Source organism: Drosophila rhopaloa, unplaced genomic scaffold (assembly GCF_018152115.1).
Source record: "Drosophila rhopaloa isolate 14029-0021.01 unplaced genomic scaffold, ASM1815211v1 contig_3, whole genome shotgun sequence".
Taxonomy (NCBI): domain Eukaryota; kingdom Metazoa; phylum Arthropoda; class Insecta; order Diptera; family Drosophilidae; genus Drosophila; species Drosophila rhopaloa.
Window position 1 is genome coordinate 1085606 of NW_025335123.1, and position 18656 is coordinate 1104261.

At 45.3% G+C, this 18656-nt stretch overlaps 1 protein-coding gene across 2 annotated transcripts; it reads left to right on the forward strand.

Moving 5' to 3' along the window:
• The first annotated feature begins 1233 nt into the window (after positions 1 to 1233).
• Positions 1234 to 18538, forward strand: LOC108049306 (trithorax group protein osa). Of its 2 annotated transcripts, XM_017130446.2 has the most exons (3): positions 1234 to 1865; positions 2187 to 6396; positions 15466 to 18538. In XM_017130446.2, the coding sequence occupies exons 2-3, from the start codon at positions 2391 to 2393 to the stop codon at positions 15549 to 15551; spliced, it is 4092 nt and encodes a 1363-aa protein (XP_016985935.2). In that variant the 5' UTR covers positions 1234 to 1865; positions 2187 to 2390; the 3' UTR covers positions 15552 to 18538. The 2 variants fall into 2 exon arrangements, with proteins under 2 accessions (XP_016985935.2, XP_016985934.2); XM_017130445.2 differs by lacking the exon at positions 15466 to 18538 and having other exon boundaries at positions 2187 to 8348.
• Positions 18539 to 18656: the final 118 nt, after the last annotated feature.

The following is an 18656-nucleotide window of genomic DNA, read 5'->3' on the forward strand; positions in this document are numbered from 1 at the left end:
GATTTCTGTTATGATCTGGAAACTTAACTCAATAAAAATTTTTTTTGCCTTGGCATAAGACGCGATTTAAGAGCCAATCCGACACTTGAAATAATGTTTGCAAAAATTCTTACCGGCAAGTATAAAATCTTATTTTTAAGAATCTTATTTTATAATTTGAATGTTGGCTGGAGCCAGTTAGTATAGCTTCATAGAGAAAAAATAAATATTTAATACTCAGTTGGTGTATGAAACAAATGTCAAATCTAAATATTTAAAAAAGACTATAATGTTGAATCTATGTTTATATAGTTGAAATAATATATACAGATCTAAATGGCACCGGTTGTATGTAAGCCCAGTCTTTAAATGACAAAGGCAGATGCTCTGCACTTAATTATATTATGCCATTTTACAGGGGCAACCATTCGGAATTCGTTGCGATTTTACATTATACAAACTGGAACATATTAAAAAAATACGTATATCCATTTAACACAGTATTTTGATTTTGATCAATTTTTTTTAAACTCTGTTTTGTTACATTTTGCAAGTAAAATTAAATTGGTCGGTTGTTGAAAGATCCGTCCTCTTCCAGGTTTTGTTTTCGGATTTTAAAACAACTCAAAGTGTCAACCTGATTTCGCCCATATTTTAATTTTATATTTGGTTAATTATCTTTGTCAATGATCATTTCTTGATCGTAAAAGTTCTGACCGACATAATATTTGACATAGTCAAAATTATTGAAAAAAATCACGGTCACAAAAAATGTTGGTGAAATACTTTGACTGAATTTAGTCATAGTCCTTCGTTTTTACCAAACAAATACATACAATTGTTCATATATGCCCTTATATTAAAAAAAATTAAATTTTCGCTTGATCGTTCCTATGACTTATATACAAACATATGTGATATCCAAACAGTTTTTTAACTTGATCTCACTAGTAATAATACCCGAGCGACAACACGCGTTATTAAATTTTTTAAATCAAAATCGTAATACCCCTCGCAAGGGTATTAAAAGGCAAAGAAAATGCAAAGCAAAATCAAATGCAGCGGCGGCGACAGAGCGACAGAGACGGCGACAGCGGCGGCCGCACATACATAAACATATACCGCCGCGCAGTATATAGCACACATATACAGTCACGCATGTGCGTCGACTGCGACGCTCTGCCGCTGCCACTGCCGCAGCCGCTGCCGCCGTCGCTGGAATGTGCCGCATGCACGTCGGTCCGGTCATTTGTATTTGGAACGCCGTAGCAGCCAGAAGGACACGGGTGAACAGCGTCGAAGCGTGCGAACGGAGTGGAGCGGCTACTTTTAGCGCCCTTTTTTGTTTCATTTTCCCACTCACATAAAACAAAGCAAAATTTTTGGCAAACACCTTTTCGGCAAACAAATTGAAAACAAAACTAAAAACATTTTCGTGCTAAACGCGGGAATCATACAAAAGATTTGTATATTCCATATAATATTGTGTTCGTAAACAATTTTTTTCTGTTTGATCCCCGATAAACGATAAACGCGAGAAGAAGTCTATTTCCAGTGATCTTGGAAAAAGGCGAAAAAAAACTCACCGGTAAAGTGGCGAAGAGAGAGATAAAGAGCAACGCCTTCCCTCGCATTCGCAAAAACAAAAAATTCAAAATTCAAAATTACCCAGCACAGTGGGCCGCATTCCGATTCGTTTCGGTTCCGATATTTGGTTTCTTCAGTTCGTATTATTTTTCGAGTCTGCTGTTTTGTGTTTCGCTGAAGGCAGAGAAAGAGAGAGAGAAAGAGATCAGTGGAGACGAAGAGAGCGGAGCGAAGCAGCAGGAAAGGAGGAAGCGAAGAAGCAGTCCAACGAAGAAGTGCCCAAAGCGAGGCGCAGATAAGTAAGAAACTGAAAAGAAAACGAAAAGGGATCTTCTGCGAGGATCCTTAATTTTTTTCAAGTGTGTGTGTGTGTGAGTCCCACAAACAATTTGCAGTTGACATTTGCCGCAGAAACTGCAAAGTTTTTGTATTTTACGATTCAAACCAAACCAAACCAAACTAAGAAGTGCCTGGAAAACCAAATCAGAATCAAAGTGAAATGGACATCAAGAACCGTTAGACATAAATCACAGAGTGTTAATGCGTGTGTGTGTGTGTTTTTTTTTAATCAAGTAACTTATAATTAATAATGTCTTAAAAAATAATTTGCTTTTTTTCAGTACAAATACAAAAGCAAATTTTCAACTATAAATCACAAAAAAAATAAAACCAAACAAAACAAACGATCGGCTCAGCAGAGCCAACGAAATATAAGCGGCAGCAGGATAGAATGCGCCACTAATCCCGGAGAGACATGAGAACCGGAGGACGTAACAGAAGTAGCAGCCAAAAAGCATCGGTAGCATCGACTTATGTAGCGGTCCATGACGAGCATTAAGACCGAGATGCCGCCCCTGCACGCGGCAGAGGCGCTTGCCGCCAGCAGTGCCACCGACAGCGGTGGGGGAGGAGGAGCGGGCGGACCAGGATCAGGAGTGGGAGGATCAGGAGCGGGAGGCGGCGGAGGCAGTGCGCCCGCGACGCCCAATGCCACAATCAGCGCCGCAGCCGACTCCAGTGATAATCAGCCCGGCACACCGCAGCCCCCGCAACAGCAGCAGCAACAACCCACGCAGCAGCAGTTGCAGCCACAAGCGCAGCAACAGACCATGGGCGGCGATCCCCAGCAGCAACAACAGCAGCAACAGGCCTCGGGCATCACCCACCAGCCGTACGCCACCCACCACATGTACTCTGCCTCCGGCGGACAGCAGCAGCAGCAGCAGATCTACGGCGGTCTGTACGGCGGAGACATGCAACAGCAGCAGGGCTACGCAAGCAGCTACATTAACAGCTACGAGCAGTTCTACCAGCAGCAGCAGCAACAACAGGGCCCCACAGACTACGCCTTTGGCGCCGTGGGCGTGGATTATGGCAAGAGCGCCGGGGTGCGGTACCATCCCTACCTGCAGACACCCACATCCGGACTGGGTGGCATACCATCGGCCAGTGCGACCCAGGAGGAGGCGGGCAGTGCGCCCAGTGCCGTCAGCACCACTACAGCTGTGGCCATGAGTCCGCGCGTGGTCAGCAGCAGCAGCCCCACGTCGACGTCCTCGCACATGCAGCTGGGCAGCTCTAGTGGTCAGACTCCGGGCTCCCCGGGCGGAGCCACTGGCAGTGCCGGATGCAAGCTGCAGTGCAAGAAATGCGGCATCCTCACCACCAACGAGTCGGAGCTGCAAGAGCACATCGCCAACGTGCACGGGGAGTCGCCCTACGGTAGCAGCGGCTACGCGAGCTCGCCTTACATCAAGGAGGAGATGCCCACGCCACAGCCACCCGGCGGCGGATCGACAGCGGCCAATCCCGGCGAGCTGCTCGACCTGGACTCCCAGAAAATGGTGTACCACCAGCAGCTGCTCCAACAGCAGCAGCAGCAACAACAACAGCAGCACGATGCGGTTGCCGGCCTGCCGCTGGGCGCTCTGCCGGATCCGCTGCACTCGATGCAGTCCATGCAGCAGCGGGCGCTCCACAGCTGGGAGCAGCAGCCGCAGCAAACCGTGGCTTCCGTGGAGGGCCTGCCGCCCTACATGCAGCAGGGCCTGGGCGTGGGGCTAGGAGTGGGCGTGGGTGTGGACAAGTCGCCCTACTACTCTCCCAAGCAGTCGCCCTATCACCAGACGGCCGGCGTTGGCGGAGCCACGCTGATCAAGCAGGAGTACGGAGGCCACGGACTGATCAAATCCGAGTACCCCGATTCGCAACACTACGTGGACAAGTCCTTCGACCCCACAGCCGGCGGAGGCGGCGGTGCCGAGCTGTGCGCCAGCGTGGCCACTAGTCCGGCAGAGTTCCCCAGCACCACCACAGGCGGACCCGGGCAGGATAGCGCGGCGGGTGCGGCGCCAGGCGGCGGATACCGCGGTTTCGAGCCGCCCAGTTCCAGCTCCGTGCTGCCGGCCAACAGCCTGACGGCCAAGGCGGCCACCTGGAAGTCGAACGAGGCGCGCCGCCCAAAAACGTACAACTGCACGGCATGCAACAAGTGGTTCACCAGTTCGGGACACCTCAAGCGCCACTACAACACGACGCTGCACAAGAACGCGGTCAAGTCGAGCGGACAGCCGGACCCAGCCACCTTGCCCATCTCGGCGCACCACCATCCCGCCCGCGATCCGGTGACGAAGCCCAGCCGCAGGGGCAACGCAGCAGCTGCTGCAGCCGCTGCAGCAGCCGCCGCTTCGGGCGGCGGTCAGGGGCAGCAGCAACAACCGCCGCCGCCACCACCGCCGGCCAATGTCCCGCCACCGGAGCCGCCCAGAAGTCCGCCCGAGTACGGCGGAGGCGGCGGCTTGGGCGTGGGACCGATGGGCGGCGCTGCCATGTCCCAGTACTCGGCCTCGCCCTCGCCCACTCAGCAGCAGCAGCAACAGCACCACCTCAACCACCATCAGCAGCAGGCCAACGGCTATGCTAATGGCACCGCCAACGGCTATGGCTACATGCAGCAACAAGTGCAATCCACGACAAACGCTTCACCACAGCACGCTTCCAACAACAACAACCAGCAGCAGCAACAACAACAGCAGCACCATCAGCAGCAGATGCCGCAGCACCACAACTCCGTTTTGAACGGTCACCCAAACGGGCTAGCAGGTCCCTCCGCCCCACTCAACAACAACAACACCACCCAAATGCCGTCCTCCCAAATGAGGGGCCTGCTGAACGAAACAACAACCACGCCGCCACCAACAACAACAACCCGACCACCACAAATCACAACAACAACGGCAACGGCGGCCACCACGGTAGCTATAAAGAGCGAGCAAATGGAGGACAGCAACCACACACATCCCAATCTCAGTCACAGCCAGGACAGGAGCCACAGCAGCAGCAGCAGCTCAATGGCCACGGAGGAGGCGGAGGAGCAGGAGCTGCGGGAGCAGGAGCAGGCGGAAGATCACCTGCAGCAGCAGCATCAGGCGGCCCAGCAGTATCTGCTGGCGGCGCGTCACTACCACAGCAGCACGCCCAACACGCTCAGCAGCAGCAACACCAATCCCAGCACGCCCAGCAGCAACTCGCCCCATACTATCTACCGGCAGGAGCCGCCGGGAACGGATTTCTCGCGCACCACCCCGCCGCTGCAGCCGCTGCCGCCTATGGGAATGCTGCCGCCTATGGCAATGGACTACAACATGCTGGCTTTGGATATGCCCATGCCCATGCCCACGCCCATGCACAGCAGTATGCTGCAGTGCAGCAGCACCAGCACCACGCCGCTAGCTACTACCACCACCACCAGTATGCCGGACACTATGCAGCCGCCGCAGCAGCAGCTGGTGCACCACTACCACCAGGCGGTGCTCCACCCGCACCATCAGCAGCTGGGGGAGCTGCACCAGCACCAGGCGGAGGATCAGGAGCAGCAGCGGCGGGAGCTTCACCAACTGGATCAGCAGCATCAGGCGCTAATCCTGGCGGACAGTTTGCCGCACAGCAGCAGTTCGCCCACCAGCAGCTCCCCGCCGCCCACCATGGCCATGCCCATGCCGCTCACCACCATCACAGCGCCGCAGCTGCTGCCGCTGCAGCCGCCGCCGCCGCACATCACCAGCACCATGCCCATGCCGCCCACCATGCACATGCCCATCATGCCGCCGCCGCCGCCATGCTACCAGCAGCTGCAGCCGCTGGACCCCACAATGAGCTATCACACTATTATTGGTAGTGGGTCGGAGGTGCACTCGGCGGCGGGCGGAGGGGGCTACGGCAACCAGATCGCCACGAGCGACGGCCAGATCCTGCAGCTGATGCCCGCCTCCCTGTTCGCGCCCTACGCCCCGCTATCGCCGTACTCGGTGGCCGCCCAGCGGTCGCCGCAGGAGGGCGATCTGCCGCCGGTGCACACTCTGACCACGGCGCTCCACGCCCACCAGCAGGGCGGGCAGCAGGAGGCGCAAACGCCCACCCTGACGGTGCTCTCCACGCCCTACTCGCCCACGGTGAGCAGCTCGCGGGCCACTCCCGCGCTGGAGATGGACATGGCCACGCTCATGCAGCACCAGCAGGACTACGAGATGGAGCAGTACCAGCTGCAGCACCAGCAGTTGGAGCAACTGCAGCAGCACCAGCAGCAACTGGGGCAGCAGCAGCAGATCCTGGCGGATCAGGTGCAGTCGCTGGCACAGCAGCCGTTGGCCAAGAAGCGGCGCGGCGGCAACGGAACACCCTCGACGACGAAGCGTCGGCGGAACAGCAGCGTCGGATCCACGTCGCCGCACTCCACCACCCTGCCCTCCGGACGGATCAAGTGTCTGGAGTGCGACAAGGAGTTCACCAAGAACTGCTACCTCACGCAGCACAACAAGAGCTTCCACTCCGGTGAGTACCCGTTTCGCTGTCAGAAGTGCGGAAAGCGCTTCCAGAGCGAGGACGTCTACACCACACATTTGGGGCGCCACCGAACGCAGGACAAGCCGCACAAGTGCGAGCTGTGCCCCAAGCAATTCCACCACAAGACCGACCTGCGTCGACACGTGGAGGCGATCCACACGGGGCTGAAGCAGCACATGTGCGACATCTGCGAGAAGGGCTTCTGCCGCAAGGACCACCTGCGCAAGCACCTCGAGACGCACAATCGGCCACGGGTGGTGGGCAAAAAGTCCGCCGCGGCAGCGGCCGCCGCAGCAGCCTCTGGCTCGGCGGCAATATCCATCAAGGCGGCCTTCGCCCGCTCGCTGACGGTGACGGCTGTGAGCGAAACGGGAGTTGCAATGCCCGCAGCTCCTGCTCCGGCTCTTGCCCAGGCAGTCACTCCCAGTCTGAATCCAACCAGCCTCAGTCTGAAGCGCCACATCGACGATGTGGCCGCCGACGACGACAGCCTGCTGGAGGAGGACGAGGATGAGATGGAGATGGAAATGGAGGAGGAAGAGGAGGAGGAGCTGAGCGATCACCACATGATGATCAAGAGCGAGTTCGTGGAGAAGGAGTTCGAGATGATCGAAAAGACCATAGAGATGTACTAGAGTAGAGTTGCAGTGAGGACGAGAGCAGGCCAGGATCTGGGTGTTGAAATGCTCTGGGCTTTGAGCTGGGGGAGAGCGGATACAGGGGGGGTCGATTGCATGGAGGGCAACTGAGAGCGGCTTGGGCTGCGGGCGCAGTTCGAGCGGCTCTGCAGTTGAGTGTCCTGTTCTTGGCGAGAGGCAGTCAGTCACTTCGATAACATTTTAACGAGTTTCGCCCAGTTTTATTTCGCATGCTCGTTAAGAAAACACACTTTGTTGCTTGGCAGGCAATAATTCGATGTTTTAGCAGTTTTATTCTTGATTATTTTTTTGGGCGAACACGACAGTACTTAGAATTGATCGCAAAGCCGCAGCATTTCAATAACTTAGACGGCCGGCCACTCCTTGGCAGTGACCCCCAATCCCAAATGCCACCCACCGCGCCACAATCCATTCCTGTAATTTGTGTGAGTTTGCCATATGTGTGAAACGATTGAAAGACAGACAGAATTCCTAATTGTTGTAGCAGCAAATTATTTAATTTTATTTGTATGTTAAAATTGTATTATTATTATTTGTATTTTAACTATTATTACGATGCTTATTTGTAAAGCCTAATTTGTACGTGTGAACCTTCAAGTATACCTCAGCAACAGCAGTCCAAGAAACGCTTAAAATCAGGGCGCCTATAAATATATATATTTATACCTATTCCACTTATATATGTATGTAAACACTAGTTGTACCACTTTTTTTTGTCTTATTTTAATATGTAACTTGTTTAATTATTTTTTGATTATTGATTATATTTTGTAATCGAGAGAAACAACCACAACAAATGCCATATACACGATATGTAAACTAAAAATCAGCAACTATATGCCAATTGATATATATACTATATCTAGTTACTAGACAAACGCATATATACACACATATATATTTGTATATATATATATGTTAGCCTTAAAAACGCCAAATTGTCATAGCAAAGGAAACAAAACTCAAGAAAATGCGAAATCAGGGATATTATTATGTTTCTAAGCCACGAACGAACGCTCATATTCGCGTATTATTATACCTATATATTTATTACGATTAGTTGCCCCTAACTTATGTTCCACCAATAAAACCATTTGTAATTATTTAAAACTTTATTTTATCCCTATCGTATCCCCATCCCCGAGTCTTAAATCTTGTTTGTAATTATTTTTTTTTTATTTTAATTGTTAACCATTCTAACGCTTTCCCTCTTGGCACGCCTACAATTTTTTTTAAATGACAAATATAAACAAAACCAAAAAAAAGTGAAAATTACGCAAATTATGTTTTTCTTTATTTCATTTGGCTGCTTTCCTTCTTATTTTTCAGTTTAGTCCAATTCGTTTGGCTCGATCTCGACGGATTAAAATGGAAACATTGTTTGGTTTCAGAAGATGTTCGCTAACTCTTTGCCACTGGGATTCTCTGATTTGGCCAACCTTATTCCTTTCGACCATATTTCTTTTATGAGCCATCTCTTGGCGCGAGGGAGGCCCCTTTCCTTGCTAGCCACAAGCCATAAACTTTTAAATAAATGTGTGTGTTTTCCCTCTTTCCTTTTTCTTAATTATTTTTTTAGAAATTCATTGTTGTTTCTGTTGTTCCTCGCTGCTAGTTCCAAAGAAATTACGTGCGTGTCTTTAATATTTATTTTTCGACGCCGTTTTTTCTCCTCTCTGTTTTCTGTTCTGTTTTCTCTTTCTGTGTTTTCAGATTCAGTTGTAGTTGAGGTTGAGGTTGAGAATCCGAATCCGAATTCGGAGTTCGAGTGAGATAGAGATTTTTTGTTTTCGTTTGAGGCTCAATTTTTGCGAAGAAAGAAGCGAAGCAGAAGCAAAGAAAGAATGGAAGACAAGCAAGACATGTGTAGATACAAAGATAGGCGTCGCTGAGGACGTGCTCGTGTGAGGCAACTGGCTTCCCAGTTCGCCGGGGCCCAAGGATCTTCGGGATAAAGGACACATCCCATCTATTGATTTCGCCATCCTTCCGAGGCCACAACGAAGCAATGTGTTCCTACGACCAACTGGGATCTAAGATTCCGCAGCCTGCTAACATCGCGCCAACACATGTCGAAGTATCTGTCGCCCTGCATTCCCTCCTTTTATTCCTGTGGCGAACAGATACTCGGGGAATGGATCGGGAAATTCGAGGCCCAGGGGGTGCAAATAGACGCAGATATACAAATATGTACATATGTATGTATGTAGTAAATGCGCTAGAGAATTGGCAAGCAGCAGAGAAGTTTGCATTTTAAGTAGGGCCTCAAAATGTGGCATAGCAACTGGGCATTTCTAACACCTCAAAGATTTGAACTCTGTGTATAAAAAATAAAATTGTCACACGGATATGGGAGTATAAAAATAATATTGAATCTCAAAGTTCTCACATATTTCTTTGTGTTTCTTTTTTCATGAATTTTAAAATTTTTAGTTTAATTTTCTTTTAATGTATGCTTATTATTATTGTATTGTACCGTACATTTAAACAATATAATGCATGTTAAAATAGCGATATTTTACTAATATGATTTTTTACTAAGCATTATACATACATATATGTATATTTTGCAAATCGTAGGAAATCGTTGGAAAATCAATGTAATATACTTAGTTTTTAGGCCTCGGATCAGCATTTTAAAAACAAGACAGAAATGGCTGGGGAATTTAAATATTAGAATGTGAAGAACATTTTTCGGGAACCCTTATTTTATTTGTTTTGTATTTTAAACATAAGAAGTTAGAATAGTCAATTTTTCAGTGTCTTTTACGGGAGTAGATAAGTTTTATTATTAAAAATAGATGAACTTGGGTGTCTATATAGTATAGTGCTTAAGAGATTTGGTGGGGTTATCATTTGTTCTAAAATAGTTCGGTTTCGCAAACTATAATCCCAAGAATTTGTTTCGAGTTTGCCGGTTTTCGGCGAGTATCTGAAAAAGACGTTGGGGGCTGCGCCTGCGCGACACTCGCAGCAAAGGCAAAGCCAAGAGCAACAGCAGCAACAACAGCAACAACAGCAACAACAGCTACAACAGCAACACCAGTTGCGGCAGCAGCAACAATTGTGGCTATGTCATCATAACGCTGCCGTCCGTCCTCTTTCTCTGCTTCGTCTTGCGGCGTTTGGCCGCACATCTGTATTGGTGTGTATCTGTGTCGGTGTATCTGTATCTGTAGTTGTGTCTTCTACACGGCTTTTGGTTGCCCGTGCGTTTTTCTTGGGTTTTTGTTTGGTTTGTTGAACATAAAAACTGGTTTCCTGTACATATGCTCATCCAGCAACAAACCATCTGTAATTTTAATTTTTCGGCAAGATGTTGCGCTCTGCCGCTGCCTCCCTCTTTCGCCGTTTCTATCTGGCTCTTTTCGTTTTCGTTTTCTTGTATTTTTCGGCAGAGATTTTGATCGGTTATCCAGGTAGAAATTGTCTACCTCCATGTGTCCATATATCCGTGTGTGTATCTTGTAGATACTCGTACCCTCGAAAGACAGTAGGTCGCTCCGTCTCGCTCGCACACGACAGTGTAATCCTTGAAATGTGCTCGTTCTCTCCCTTTTGTGCTGTTCTTTCCTTTCGCCACTTCGCCTGTTTCTCCCGATTCTCCAGCTATATATTTATATATCTCTATATATGTACATATGTATGTGGAACGTTAGCACTTACCATGATTCATAGTTATACACACACAGATCGGGCGAAGGAAAGAATCTTCCTGCGATACAGGCGAAGAGCAAAAATACAAAAAACATATATAGACCGAAAAACTTATCGCACAATACACAATAGCTTCGCCTTGACAGGCTTTTGTGTCTTTGTTTTGGAGGAGGAAGCAGCAGGAGAAGGTTGAGGATGGGGGAAGGGGGAAGGGAACTATTCAAAAGAGACAACCACAACCTAAAGTTTATACCGATGTGTGTGTGTGTGTGTGTGTGGTGTGCTATATGATCGATGTGCAAATCTGGCATTCTCCTCTTCCAACCCCCTCCCCCAGCCCCTTCTTCCCACGCAACTGCCGAACATGTGTGATCTGCTCACTTCCTTGGCTCCTTCCTTTTCGCCGACTGTGTTTACTTTCTGCCCTGGATTTGGGTTCCTTGCGCATAACTGTTCTTTTGTATTTGCTGTTCTCAGGGTCACCCCTCCCTCTCCATCTCCCTCTCCTTCCTGAATTCCTCATTTCCCGAATCCTGTCCGTCTAGAAACCAGAAGTAGTAGAATCTGTAATTTACAGTTTGCTCTGGAAAAATAAAAAGACTGTTTACCTAAAAAGGTGCAAAGATCGCAATAATATAAATATTTTAATACTAAATGCTCACCTTTGTAAGATGCAGTTTAAAATGGGCTTTATTGTGTATTTTATAATCTGAAAACCCTTCTCTTGCCAAAACTAGCAGATTTTCATACTTTGGTTTAATATTCGGAAGGAGCCTGTTTGGGGCAGAAATTTTGGTTTTAAGCAAAATCGAAAGTCTAAATATCTCTGTATGTATTGTTTGTAAGGTTTGTTTTTGGTAAAAACCAACTTGTGCCCATTAGCTCAAAATAATCTCAAATGCTTGTGCCTTTTTCAGGCCTCAGATACGATGAAAAGGTTAAATTGAATCTGTCAGATAGCTACGGCTCTCTTGACATCTAACACAGGAACTCAATCAAATTAGCCCTCCGAAAAATGGAAATTATCCAAGGCCCCAACCCCCTTTTCACACCCTCCTCCCTTTACTGGGATGCGAAATTTTCTTCTTTCCCGGGAAATGTAAAATTTTCCATCTATTTTTTATTTTTGGTAGGTTTTTTCCTCCATTTGACTTTGGCTTAGAGCAAGAAATCTCTTTTTTAATTACCGAACATTTGACAGCATCCTAAAATGCTTATTGTGTTCTTTATATAAAGGTTCACGCACACAGGCGCGGGCAAAAGCAAAAGCAAGAGCATCTTGGCTGTTGTTAACCATTTCTTGCTTTCATTTTGGACATGTGTGTGAGCGCTAGAATAAACCAACCCCCGAGCTACGGCCGTAGATATTTGATTTCCAAAATTCAATGACAAACGGCAACAACAACAGCAATGGCAGCACGAAGAACAAGAACAGCGAGCGGACCAAGATGACAGGATAGCATGGCTGCCGCATCATCATCGGCATCATTATCATTATCGTCTCGCTCAGCAGTGTTTCGAGCATCTGCCATGTCTGGCCAAGATTCCGAACGTCTGTCTAGAACCTTAATTACGCCGCTTGGAAAATGGCCAGATATAGATACAGATACAGACGAATAATTTTCTACATCTAGGCATAATCCAACCGCAGAGCATGGGGTGAATGTTTAGATAGAGGGTTTCTATAAGCAGTAACTGCTATAGATCAAAATTTTAAACACACTTGTTTTGCAAGGAATTCAAAGATGTATGGCTGTCAGATATATGTAGTGACTCCATCTTTAATAGATCAAGGATTTGGCTGGTGATCCTTAAAAGGTCACTTTCGATTTCTGTCTACTTGCAAAATGTTTCAATCATATTTTAAAATTAGTTATTTATTTAGTATTCTAAAATAGTTATTCCTTATGTTTCTTTTTTTTTATTTTGTAAAAATTGTATATGCTGATAATTACAACTATCCATTCAACCATTAATAGGAATTTCTATCTTTTCAAAAATATTAAATAATTCGCTTAAATATTAGTACGTTCCTTTTAGTTGATTAATTTATTTCAATTGAACCGTATATATTTTAAGACTCGAAAAGAAGTTGGTGCTATGGCTCCACCTTGCCGGGCTCATTCGTCCCGTGGGATCCTTTCGGGATCCGCTGTGACCATAACTGTATCACTGTAGCAGTCCAAGCCGATCAACTGCTAACTGTGTCTCTCCGATGGCCATTCAAAACAAAAGACTTAGGCAACGAACTTACTTACAAGCGAACATTGAATTTGAGTCCTCGTCGAGAAGTGTGCGGCGAACGGCGGGATGGGGGCGATTTTGAAATTCAAAATGATATATGCGGAGCAGGGGCGGGGCTGGATGGGCGGGGCAGCGGTGCTGCCGCATGGCGAAAACGAGGAGCGTCATCAAATGGCGCACAGCTGCGCCAAGCAAAACAACAACGCTGTTTTCGTCGTTGTCGTTTTTTTGGCTGTCCAGAAATCGTTGCTACATTTTGAAGCTTCACTTCATGTGTGTGTCCTAATTCCAATTCAACCGAAATTTTGTCTCACAATCAGTTAGAAAAAAAAGACGACAGAAAGAAGTAAAGTAAAACAAAATAAATCTTTTTGAGCCCCGCAACGAACCAGCGACTGAGTTTCAACCAAAATACAACAGACAGCAACAAAACTAAACTATAGCCAAAACTTTTTTTTGGTTTCTTGTTGCTGTCGGCGCTTTATCCGATTTTGTGTTGTTGCTGCTGTTCTCTTCTCTTTTCGTATTTTTTATGACGAGTTTCCGCTAATTGCTGATGCGCTGCAGATTAACTGAAGCCCGGCGATCCAGCAACAAAATCAAGCGCTAAGATAAATGGCCGCGGAATAGGGGCGGCGTGGGAGGGGCGTGGCGAGGAGGGGAGGTGGTAGGATAGAAACGGCCGCATTGGATGACTCCGAAAAAGTTACAGGGATAGATGGATTGGACATGACCAGAGGGACAGCCAAAGTAGATACCTGTATTAGCATTAATTGTAAGTAAAAGACTGGGAGGAGGCATGTTTTAGGTAATTGTACGAAAAGATTAGGACCTTGGGGCTTAGGATCCAAAGTTTATTATTGAAACCTATTAAATAAATTGCTTCGGTTTTCGAAATTGTATTAAATGGTTCAAAACACAGCGGAGTCAATTGAATTGGGATGTATGCACTGTAATGTTTTTGCTCATCTTAATATATATGGTTACATCTGTAAGGATAAGGCTTAAAAATCGATCTTCTCACTTTATCCAAAATATAAGGTTACGTTTGGATTTGTATGCCAACATATCTAGATATTTAAATATTTTATATAGTTTCTGCTCAAGTACGTCAATTAAAATGAAATCAAAAACAAGAAAGAACGCTATAGTCGAGTGCCCAGACTATCAGATACCCGTTACTCAGGTAAAGGCAGTGCGAGGGAGATGGAGATAGAAACTTTGATCACGCATAACTTTTTAACGAATGGTCCGATTTGAAAAATTTCTTCTACATTTCGATAGGTATTGATAAACACAATAAAACTGCATTTTTACTTTTCCGAAATATTTAAATTTTTAAAATCGTATATAAGCGATTGTGGGCGTTAAAGGGGGCGTGGCACCTTTTTGAAACAAACTTGCGCTGCGTAGGAACTCCTAGAATCTGCATGCAAAATGTCAATCTTCTAGCTTTAATAGTTTCCGAGATCTCAGCGTTCATACGGACAGACAGACAGACGGACAGACGGACATGGCTATATCGACTCGGCTAGTGACCCTGATCAAGAATATATATACTTTATAGGGTCGGAAACGCTTCCTTCTAGCTGTTACATACTTTTGCACGAATACAATATACCCTTTTACTCTACGAGTAACGGGTATAATTAGTTGTGATAAGTTCTAATAATTCTTGGGATCTTTCGCTGCACAGAGTCTAAGAATTTCATTTAAAATCGTTGACTTCTCCCTGATTTCGCGCCGTGTATAATCTAAGCCTTAGTGTGACGCATGCATACACACATCAAAGTGTAAGAAGAAGACGGCCGAGCCGAAATTAAAAGAGGAAAAAAATAAAGGCGTTCCCCTTGTTGTTGTCGTTTTTGTGGATTGTGGGCCACAGAAAAGAAACAACAAAGCGAGCGATGAAGAAGCAGAATCATACGAATTATAAGAATTACGCCGAAACCGAATCGGAGAGGAGAGGAGAGGAGAGGTCGGTGGAAGAGGGGAGCGGAGCAACATCTTAGATATCAGATTATAGAGCGCTGGCCTTATAGCCTTAGCTAATAATTCCAGCGGGCGGGGGTTGCCAGGGGTGCGAGCGAGATCGCTGTGGGACCGTGTGTGCATATAAGCATAATGAGTTAAAATTGGATTAGAGATTTATTGGATTTGATTTCGGTGTGATTCCTTTATATCAAGTCTTACATTGAACCTGAAACCGACTTCCCCCGATACCGACTCCAATCCCGATCCCGATCCCGATTCCGATCAGATCCCACAGCTGCAGTCGCAGACCCAAGTACAGATACTGAAACTGAAACAGAAACAGATGTTTCAAATGTCGCAGATACAGATACATAGATACGTGTTGCCGACTTGTCATCATCTGTCGTCCGGCGGCGGGGACGTTGACTAATTAGCCAGCCGAGCTTTCGGGTTGGCCTTTTCTCCCCGACACTCGCATTAATCTCCAACTAACCTCCCGTTCCCCCACTTTCATTCGTTGCAGCATCCAGGAGGCAGCCCAAATCGAACCCATCTATGTATTCAGCGATGCGCAGGCAGCCGAACGCCCAGAAACGGATCAAAATTTAAGTGAATTGAATTATTTCGGACAACCCGTGAACTCCGGGCATTGGTGCGAGTACGAAGAGGGGAAGGACGAAGGAGGAAGCCCCCAAAGAAACATCAACTTGAGTGGTGTACAATTTTACCCCCACCCCGATCATCATCATCATGGACTTCAGGATCACCACAGAAGCTCTCTCCCCCCACCCCGCGTAAAAAAAATGTTTTCAGTTCAAAGGTTTTCGTTTACATATTCTAGTAAAATCAATGAATCTTTCGAAAGGGACCTACATTCAGGACGTACTAGGGATTCCCCAGGAAATAATCGAATCTCTTTAGTGCAAATTTAGTATAACTCCTTGTCCGCCAATCGCAGACTCCCATTCAAATATTGATGTGTAACCAGACAAGAAGCAGCCCGAATAGCCATACTAAAGGGTATTATTTTGCGTACTTGTAGCCCTTTTTATCTGACGCTCCTGGCCATAATTACAATTACAAATACACTTGCAATTGCATTCATTAGCTGTACATAGGCGTAACAAGTCGAAGGACTAAAACGTAGAGGGGAAGAGGACGAAGATGCAGCTGCAGAATATTGTCTCCTATATCAACATTGTGCATATCATTTATTGGGCAAACGGAAACACAATAATTAAACTTAAATAGCAAAAGGTTAAAAGCAGGAGAGGCAATACTTTTAGTTGAAATTGAATTGAATTAACTCGCTTTGCGAAACGCATTTCATCCGTCAGTTGGGAGTGTTTACTGTGCAATATAAAGTATTTTTTTTATCGAAATGTTAAGGACGAAACTAGCGATAGCATAGAACCACAAACGATTACCTCGGCAGAACAGCTCAGAAAGTAATAGAAATCTACCTCGTTAGCAATAAAATGAAAACACAAGTGCAAGTGCAAGCAGGAATATTTTAGTTCGATTCTCATTTTGAAATAAGAACAAGCTTATTATACAAAACAAACGCAGCCAATGCGAACAAATCGAAGAAAATGTCAACTAATTATACGTAAAACTAAAACAAATAACTTTAAATATAATTGTTTATATGCTATTTATACACACCTATACATTATATACGAAGGGTACTTCTAGGCTTAATGAAACCCGGCCACCCATCCCCCCTCCCCCTTCCCCCAGTTGCGCGGCATTGTCATCAGTTTAAATTTGAATCTTTACCGTTTGGCCAGCTACCATGAATTTGTTGCTCATATGACAACGCAACCAACACCCATACACCCCCTCCCCCTCCCCCTCCCCTCCCGGGGGCGGTGGCCAAAGGTCAGGGGGCAGTGGCCAGAAGGGAGCAGTAGTTGCCACCACTACTCCACCCCCCACCCCATCTATCTCAACAACGAAAATCCAATTGAGAACTAGAAACAAGTGATTTCGGTAGTCCTGCAGGGAGTTAATCTTTGAGCCTGAATAATAATATAACTATCACGTTGAAGCATTTGTCCGCATGTCCATTTATACTATACAACTCACTGTACCATTTCCATTGTCAGTTTAGATCAGATAGAACTACTGCACTCTGCAATACTCAAGTGAATAGCGAAATCTCTTAAAAGCTTTTTGCCAAAAACCCTACACCGCAAAGGCAAAGAAATAACTTGCAGGATTACAACATTTTTTCGGAACACCGAATCTATTTTTCCTTCCCTGGACTTCAATACAATTCTGTTTGTGTTTAGAATTATACGTAAATATAGTTTTTTTTTCTTGAAGCAGAACACCTAAGCAATACTTGATGCAGGCAACTCTTTGGTTCAGACTATAACGATTCTTCGATCTAAGCTAAATGCAATTTCTTGGAAGATATTTAAAGAGAGAAACTAAAAAACATATTTGAATTATGTAGCAACTACATGTTAAATTTTAGCAATTAATTATTAAATAAAAGGGAGCACAAAACCCGTATGAAACTTACAAATTATACACACATATACGAATATGATGATCGGGTATATTTAAAGGAAATTTTTAAGAAGCACCAAGTGAAAAATAAACACTGAAACCGCCAAAGAGTTAATAGGAAAAGTTGAACAATGGCCAAATGCATGATACATTATCGGGTATTTCTTGTACAAGCCAATTATTTGATTTTAGTAATAAGGCAAAGAAAAACACTATTGTTTGTATTGTATTTGTAACCGTTTCTTAAACAAAAGGTCTTAATCATTAATTTTTAAGTTAAAAGTAGCAACAACCACAATTATGTACAATTATTTAAGTTAACCCCTGAAAAAACGATCATACTTTTCTAATTTGTTATGAAGATGGTTTTGAATTAATTAATTATTTGACGAAGTGTTCCACAAAAAAGGATACGAATCTTAAAATAGGCTTGTACAAGAAGAAGCCACTTGAGTGTAGTAGAACTTTGAAAAACAAAAGACGAAAAAAATCCAATAAATCTACAAGGAACCATGTACCTCTCTCCAGTAATGGCGCAAAAAAAGGAAAACCAAATCACACAGATGAAGATTTACCAAAATCTGAATTATAATTCCCAATTATTTTTTGTGTATGTTGTGTGTGCGTGCATTGATATTTGTACATTTTTACAAACTTATAGCAACCTCAGATGCAAACGCAAAAGGCCAACCAACCTCAAGAGAACCCAACTTGTATCAGAAATTTTAACAAAGATTTTATATAATGAAAGTTAGGAAAACTCAGTGTTAAATGGATTTGGCATCAGGCCAATTACATATATGTGTCCTCTAATAAGCACATCTCAATGTATGCCAACTCAAATCGGAACCCGGAACCCAAGTTGTAATCCGAGGCTCTGCATCCGAATGAATTTTCGCAAACATGTATCTCTAAAATAAACCTGTACATACATTTATGTGTACGTATGTACATATAATCGACGGGTCTCCCTCACCACCCCTTTACACACAAGGAGAAACGAAATTGTCATACCAAAAATATTGGAAGCAAAAAACTGACACATGAAAAAATGAATTTTTTTGAACCGAAATAAAGAATGTAAACTACAGTTCTTTTTAGTTTTACTGGCCTTTTTGAGTGGATGGAATCGATCGAATTAGTTTAGTTGGAAAATTTCTTGATAACGCTTTTATCCATTAACAATATTTTCAACAG

Excerpts from the sequence above, each read along its gene's own strand:
- LOC108049306 (XM_017130445.2), top strand. The coding sequence starts at position 2,391 with ATGACGAGCATTAAGACCGAGATGCCGCCCCTGCACGCGGCAGAGGCG.